Source organism: Macaca thibetana, chromosome 15, assembly GCF_024542745.1.
Source record: "Macaca thibetana thibetana isolate TM-01 chromosome 15, ASM2454274v1, whole genome shotgun sequence".
NCBI lineage: Eukaryota > Metazoa > Chordata > Mammalia > Primates > Cercopithecidae > Macaca > Macaca thibetana.
Window position 1 is genome coordinate 53,865,195 of NC_065592.1, and position 8,619 is coordinate 53,873,813.

At 35.4% G+C, this 8,619-nt stretch overlaps 1 protein-coding gene across 1 annotated transcript in view; it reads left to right on the plus strand.

Moving 5' to 3' along the window:
• CAAP1 (caspase activity and apoptosis inhibitor 1) overlaps positions 1–8,326 on the plus strand; it is a 54,046-nt gene extending 45,720 nt beyond the window's left edge. Inside the window, exon 6 of the mRNA XM_050759609.1 lies at positions 6,337–8,326. Within this exon, the coding sequence (XP_050615566.1) occupies positions 6,337–6,683 (347 nt within the window). The 3' untranslated portion in view covers positions 6,684–8,326. The remainder of the gene's footprint in view (positions 1–6,336) is intronic.
• The last annotated feature ends 293 nt before the right edge of the window (positions 8,327–8,619 follow it).

The following is an 8,619-nucleotide window of genomic DNA, read 5'->3' on the forward strand; positions in this document are numbered from 1 at the left end:
TTACTGATGTTATAGAGCAGCAAAAGAACTAAAGTTAACTTTAAACAATACACAAAGAAACAAGAAGATATGATACATTCCTTACATTGACTGTGCTCCTTCACTAAGATGGGTAACCCCTGAAATACTACATACCATTTAGGGCACTTGAGAGAAAAACAGTGCAAATGAAGAAATGGAGCAAATAGCTTATGGGAAAGGAGTAAAGTAGTTTAAGAGCTTGGCTAGGCAATAGTTACAGGAAGACAAAGACGTAAAAGATTTCTCAGGGGAAAAAAAGGGCCTTATCATGCATTCAATCCCTTATGGTTGACCCTCTGGCTAGCTACTCACCAATGTACCTTTGTTGTATTACACTGTCCTCTAGCCTGTATACTTTCACTGTTTCTCTTTTGTTTCCTGCTGACTTCAGTCCTACCAACTTGATTCATATCTCAGTCAAACTCTGCACCCAAGTACTAAAGATTTTTAAAATAAACTAATCCATTTAAACTTGTGTCTAGACAGCAAAATGAATCAATCACTCCTCAGATTCATCACTGACACATAAATAAATGGAATAATTTTTCAGAGGAATATATGTTTATGTTATTCAGCGAGGCATAGTTGTGAATATGGGATAAAACCATAAAGGCAAAATATTTGGCAGCTAAACAGAACAGCCAACACTCTGTAAACATTTTATTAGCAAGGAGAAAACATAAACAACGTAAGACCCAATCACTCTAAAAGTAATAGACTCCTAATGTAAATAAAAAGGAGTGTGCCACATAATATAAAAAACTAAAATGTAGTACCACTGTTTTTATTGTCATCTATAACAAACCTCAATGCATGAGAGCTGTGGGATTCTCTAAATTAGATAAAAGAAAATACCGTGTGGCATAGGTTTGCTTTCTGTTAAAATAAAAGTTTTAAATAGAATATCCAATGAAAGTAAACAAACATATAAGAGGTTTTTTTTTTTTTTTTTTTTTTTTTTTTTGAGACAAGAGTCTCGCTCTGTTGTGCAGGCTGGAGTGCAGTGGCGCAATCTTGGCTCACTGCAAGCTCCGCCTCCTGGGTTCACGCCATTCTCCTGCCTCAGCCTCCCAAGTAGCTGGTACTACAGGTGCCCGCCACCACTCCCAGCTAATTTTTTTGATATTTTTTAGTAGAGACGGGGTTTCACTGTGTTAGCCAGAATGGTCTCAATCTCCTGACCTCTTGATCCGCCCATCTAGGCCTCCCAAAGTGCTGGGATTACAGGCGTGAGCCACTGCGCCTGGCCACATATAAGAACTATTAATCACATCACAAACATTTTGAGGTATAAAAATAAAGGGAACTTTTAAATTATGCTAACATATTTAAACCTTGATAGGACTTACGAATATTCTAGTTGATAATAATTTAGCTTATCAGAAACAGTTCTTATGCATAAGGTGAAAGTATATCTAGTGTTTTGAGTGATATGCTTGTGAAACCTCTTGACAGTGAATTATTAAATTAAGCCAAGACAAACTGTAGAGCTTGGATTATTTAGATACTGGTATGAATTTCCGCTAAAGACAGCAAATTGAACATACGTATCTACTTCCCATCCCTACCAAGAACCCACTGAAGTGACGGAAGAGAGATATTTAAAATAATAACATAAGTTGTAAGTTAACTGATGACAGAACTAACAGCAGTCCTTCCAAAGTAAACCACAAAATGGGGAATAAACAAAGGAAAAAAAAAACAACAGATTTAGCTAAATGTTAATATTTCTGAGAAAAAAATGCCACAAATAAACTTATAAGACAGGAAAACTACAAAAAAATAACAAATTTGTTTTTAAAAAGGACAAATATAAGAATATATAGAATCGAGGTATTGTTAAGAAACAAAAGCATGGGCAAAGGGTAGAAACAAGTCAGATATTTCACAAAACTGGAAATACAGAAGGCAGTACACATGTGGCAAAGAAAGCTCAACCTAATTTCTAATCAGATAAATGTAAATTAAAACAAAATATTACTTTTTACTTACTAGTAAAAATGAAGATTTTTATCTGTCTATAAAAAAAGTTAGTACATTGCTAAGGTTAAAAAATATGACCAAGTTTTATTGTTAAGTCAAAAAGTAAGCCAAAGAGTGATAATTATGTTTTTGTTAAGTACTCTAAATTATTAACAGTGGTTACTTCTGAGAAGGGGAATAAAAGAAGAAGAAAAATTGGCCAGATGCAGTGGCTCACTCCTGTAATCCCAGCATTTTGGGAGTCTGAGGCAGGCAGATCACCTGAGATCGGGAGTTCGACATCAGTCTGATCAACATGGAGAAACCCCCGTCTCTACTAAAAATAGAAAATTTTTATTTTTAGTGGTGGTGCATGCCCGTAATCCCAGCTACTCAGGAGGCTGAGGCAGGAGAATTGCTTGAACCTGGGATGTGGAGGTTGTGGTGAGCCGAAATTGCGCCATTGCACTCCAGCCTGGGCAACAGGAGCAAAACTCTGTCTCAAAAAAAAAAGAAAAATGAATTTTCCCGTTTTGCTCTGTCAACCAACATGTATTTCTTCAACCTTTTAGAAGAATGAACTGTAAAAAGCATTAAAAGAAAAAATGAATTTATAGTATAACAAAAAAAGATATAATGTAAAGACGAGAAATGTTATGGTTTTCACAAAATGTAAGTAAACAGGATCAAATTGACAGAAGAAAGGAAAATCACAACCAAAGACACCGTAGATAAGTGTAACTCTTTTTTTTTTTTTTTTTTTTTGTGACGGAGTCTCGCTTTGTCACCCAGGCTAGAGTGCAGTGGCACAATCTTGGCTCACTGCAATCTCTGCCTCCTGGTTCAGGCAGTCCTCTGCCTCAGCCTCCCGAGTAGCTGGGATTACAGGCACCCGCCAGCATGCTCTGCTAATTTTTGTATTTTTAGTAGAGATGGGGTTTCACGATCTCGGCCAGGCGAGTTTTGAACTCCTGACCTTGTGATCCACCCGCCTCGGCCTCCCAAAGTGCTGGGATTACAGGCGTGAGCCACCGCGCCTGGCCAATAAGTGTAACTCTTTCTTAGAGAGTCTTGGAAGCGAGGAAGAATTGGCTGTGGAACAAACAACATGGCAATTAAAATTAAATTCATTTTGAATAATTAAGCCAACTGAACTCCTCCTTCTTTCCCTACATCCAAGCACTCTACTCTGAGAGGCCTACCCCACATCCACTTTACATCAAAAAAAAGATCTGTTAGAGAAATAAACAACTGCTGAAAAACCAGCTACCAGAAAAACATAACTAAAACAAATGAAGGACCAAGATAAACAAAAGAAATAAAATCCGGGGATCAGAAGATAATCTTTTAAAGAAAGGGGAAGAAGACAGTCCATTTAATTTCCTTATTAGAGAGACTAATGTGGACACTGCAGCCATAAAACAGGGTGCAATGAAAACAAGCCAGAGACCAAGAATTGTTAGAATTTAAAAATACAGATATCGGCCAGGCGTGGTGGCTCACACCTGTAATCCCAGCACTTTGGGAGGCCAAGGCAGGTGGATCACGAGGTCAGGAGTTCGAGACCAGCCTGACCAACATGGGGAAATCCTGTCTCTTTTAAAATACAAAAAGTAACCAAGTGTGGTGGCGCACACCTGTAATCCCAGCTACTCAGGAGGCTGAGGCAGGAGAATTGCTTGAACCCTGGTGGTGGAGGTTGCAGTGAGCAGAGATTGCGCCACTGCATTCCAACCTGAGCGACCGAAAAAGCAAATATTCAGCATTTGCTGGGAGATAATGTTAAGAAAATATCTCAAAATCCAGGAAAAAATATTTTTAAATGTGCAATAAAAGTTAAGAGATGAAGATGAACAACTCATGAAGTCCAACAGGAACTGAATATAATTCAACAAATATTACTGAGCACCTACTGTGTACAAGACACTGTTTTAAGCACCAAGGAAACAGCAGTGAACAACAAAAATCTCTGCCCTACATTGGAGTAGTAGAGAGAGTAAAAATACATAAAAATGTCAGGTGCAATGAAGAAAAATAAAACAGGATAAGAAGATAGTAGTAGGATGACACTTTCACAGAGAGTGATCACCGTGATCTGATAAGGTACCATTTGAGCAGGGACTTGATAAAGTGTCAGAGTAAATCAGAAAGCAAGAAAGTAGACAGTGGAAAGGGAAAATAAAGAAATAATCTGGATAAAATCTGATAGAAGGTGAAGAAGGCCTTCACCCTGAAAGGGCTTGCCAAGTGTAGAACATCAAACCTAAGACACATCCTGTGAAACAGAATTCAAGGATAAAAAAAAATTCCTGAAAGTTTCCACAGGAAGAAAACTAGATTACAAACAAAAGCATTACAATGGTTAGGTTTAGGGAATCAAGAGTATTGTCATCAGCCGCTATAGACAATACCCAATCCCAGTGGATACTGACATGATCACAAAAAGAAAAGCAATTATATATTATGTACTGGAAGTATACAACATCACTTCTAAATATTCTTACCAGAAAATTGAACCTGAGTCTGATCAAGCCTCTGAATCAACTACCAGTTTTCTTCTTCTCCACCCCCTCATTATATTATTCAGCTCTTCATTCATTATCTCGCAACAACCTCTAGTCTGAAAAACAAGTCACATTTTTCAAAAATTTGTCTTTTAAAATATTTTATACAGCCTATAGTTTCTTATTCAGAATCAGTGACTACACACTCTAAATTTTAGGTAAAGCCTGGTGGACACTAAAATTAATTTTTTGAGACTGTGAACAACTTAGCACTTCTTTTCTTTTCTTTTTTTTTTTTTTTTGAGACGAAGTTTCACCCTCGTTGCCCGGTCTGTAGTGCAATGGCACGATCGTGGCTCACCACAACCTCCGTCTCCTGGGTTCAAGTATTCTCCTGCCTCAACCTCCCGAGTAGCTGGGATTACAGGCATGCGCCACTGCGCCTGGCTAATTTTGTATTTTTAGTAGAGACGGGGTTTCTCCATGTTGGTCAGGCTGGTCTCAAACTCCCAATCTCAGGTAATCTGCCCTCCTCGGCCTCCCAGAGTGCTGGGATTACAAGCATGAGCCACCGCAACCGGCCTTATTTTCTTAAATCTGTTTTAGTCTCAAGTTAGAATACTTGTATAAATTATTGCTTCTTAAAAGGTTATATTCAATTTTCTGTAGGTTTTTTTTTTTTTTTTTTTTGCTATTTGGAAATATTTGTTGCTTTGTGGACATACATAAAATGTTCTTTGCCATCAAATAAAATGATAATCTTTTTTTTTTGCAAGTTCTATTTATAGACACAAAAATGATTTTTTTGTTTTATTTTCCACTTTAATTTTGGAATGGGGGTGGTTTTTGAATTATAAGCATGTAGGAGGATTACTGAAGGTCAGTAAATCATCTATTATAAAACCGATGGAGTATAATTGTTTATGTCCTTCCTGTACAGTCTGTTACCAGAATTTACCATCTATCAATCTATGTTTTGTAAAGAAGCTTTCCCTACTGTAAGGAAAGCACTATCAAAGCTTTCTTATAGTAGGGACAGCTAACATTTTGGGGATCATGACTTTTTAAAAAAAAATTCAATATTTAAAAGATAAATTAATTGGGAATATAAGTGAGTACTCAAAGTTGCAATTGATGCCTGGAATTGAGTAGTATTCAATGCCAAGAACAAGGTGGTGGAGAGCCATAATCTGTTATAGAAGTTTTATAACAAACGCATTTTTTAAAATTATGGTGTACTAACTTTGTTAATTAAAATCGTCGTCATTAAAACACATTTTACCTTGGAAAATGGCCTTAGGCATTCTTCTTTAATTTATTGATTTGGAACACAGTGTTTGAAAAAGTATATGAAAAGATTGGGATAGTTGCAATGCATATGTTGTACTGCTTGCTGATGATACTTTTTCTTTTTTGTAGTTTATAAAGCAAAGTATTTTAAACACCTTCTAGAATGAAATTTTACTACTTGAATAATAAGCCATATTCTATCCAGAGGATTTCCAGTGTCAGCTTTCATTTTGTAGTGCAGAAGCTTTACTGTGATATAAAATGTTATGACATTTTAATTAGGAAAATAGATCATGGGCACTCCATATGATGGAATACATTTCTTAATGTTCCCGTGTTCTAAATTAGAATGAAAAATACATTTGAATTCACATTGCATTAGATCTGCTTTGAAGATTGAGGAGTCAGGGGAAAAGAGGGTGGCATGGGGATTATGGAATGTGTTTGGGACTCCATAGTGGGAGGTGGGATCAAAGCAGTTTTTAAATTATAAACAGTAAGGAAATTTTGACCCATGGTATTTAGGTTGACATGGATCTTTCTGCTTTTTTTGTTACAGGAAAAGGGGAAGATAGTGATGTACTCAGTATAAATGCAGATGCTTATGACAGCGACATAGAAGGCCCATGCAACGAAGAAGCAGCTGCTCCCGAGGCACCAGAAAATACAGTCCAAAGTGAAGCTGGTCAGATAGATGACCTGGAGAAAGACATTGAGAAAAGTGTGAATGAGATTCTAGGACTGGCAGAGTCTAGCCCAAACGAACCCAAAGCGGCCACTCTGGCTGTTCCTCCACCAGAAGATGTTCAGCCTTCTGCACAGCAACTGGAGCTGCTAGAACTTGAGATGAGGGCAAGAGCGATTAAGGCCCTAATGAAAGCTGGTGATATAAAAAAGCCAGCGTAGGTATTTAACTTGAGTTTGAATTTTAGGTATGTTTGAACAAAGCCACATCATTTAATTTTGTATCTAAAATTTATTTGGGGTCTTATATGTTATTTCTCATGTAACCCTTATTAGGTCAACTTATTTTAGCCCTAAAATACCTGTGGCTGTTTCTTTTTATTTTTTATTTTTTATTTTTTTGACTACTTTTATGTTTTAAATGTGTGTTAGTGTCTTATGAATTCATGGCAGTATAGCTGGATAGCCTGGATACTTTGTTAGATGAGTATTTAGCTGTGTCTGCAAATCTTAAAAGCAAAGAGTCATGGTAGTTTTTTCTTTATTTTTAAATGTTTGGGCACCAAACCTAAAAGCAAAAGATTGACCAAGCATGTTTCTGTTAAGTCTACTTGTATTTTACAATATAATATTAAATTCTTGCTTTAAATTTGTTAACAATTTGAGAAATTTAGTTTTGCTTATATGCACTTTTTAAATATACACTATTTTGAAGATTCCTTATGTAGATGCAAATTTGCTAGTTAAAACTGAGTAACAGAGATCTGAAATGACTGAGAAAAACTTTTTTATTAAAGGAAGGAATTAATTTAAGGCAGTGTTTAACAATGTGGAACTAATTGCCCATGTTTAATTATAGCAGACAAGCCATTCTAACAGGTATTCGATACCACTGGATGCATTATTCTAGATTTTTTTTCTTTAATGAAAATGGAACAAGTTTTCATTTACATTCCAAGCTGTCAGGAAATGGAGAATATTTTATTATCTAGGATTTTATCTGATGTAGTTGCTTAAAGATCTGATGTGCTATAATTTCATGAATCAGAAATAATAAAATGCTGTCATTCTGGATCTGAAGACTTTTGATACTTTTTCAAAAGCAAAATTGATTTCAGGAACCTTTGATAAGTTGTTATAATTAATCTAATTTTGTATAGTTTTTGTAAATAAATTACCATCCTTCCACAATTATGGATGCTTTTATCCCCCCATCACTAATTGCAGTTGTTTGATACCAAAATAAATTTACATAGAGATCCTTAACTTAAAATAAATTAATTTTTTCAAAAAACATAAATCTCGAACTGTTGTTTCTATATTTGATAACGAATACAGCGTATTTTATTTATCAGCCGTGGTCTACTGATACTATATGAGGTTTTTCCTTATATATAAAAGTTGCAGAGATTGTATTTTATTAGCTGCTTTAATTATGTTAATTTTAAAGGGTTTTTAAATGGAAATAGAGGACATTTATGAAACGTTGGAATTGCAGTTACAAATTCTTTTTGTTGTTGTTGTTGTTCCTGAACGTGCCTTGGAATAATTCTACCATTTTTTCCCCTCCGTAAATATTTCTAATAAAGCATAGAAGAAGCCTAATGATTTTAAATACTTCTCTTAGGCTGGTAAACAGATTTGAGTTATGAGTTTCATTGCTATTACTTCAAGACGAAAAGACATTGATATAATTTTTCTATTTCAACTTAAAGTAATAGTTAATATGCTAAAGTAGTACAGAATAAACTTTATTGCTGCTTACTAATTACAAAATACTGTAGATGGCATCTGTATGATTAAACATATAAGAGTAAAAAAGGTCTGAGGGCTTTGTAGATGATTAAAGTCTCCACCTTCATGAAGCATTTTGTGTCTGTTCTGCTCTATGCAGAATGATTTACAGGACATTTGACTGGAGTGGATATGTGTGAGGTAGAGTGAACAAAACAAATTAGTCTACTTAATTCCCTACCTTGGAAAATCAATTTTTTGTCTTCTTCTTCTTTTAAAATGTTGAAATACTTGAGAGATTTTTGAAAACGAATGGCTTTAGAGAATGGGAATGTTTGCTTTAGAAATACCTAAGTAATGGGAAAATACCATGTATCTATCTGATGCTGCCATTTAAATAATCAGCTCAGAGGTATTTATTGAA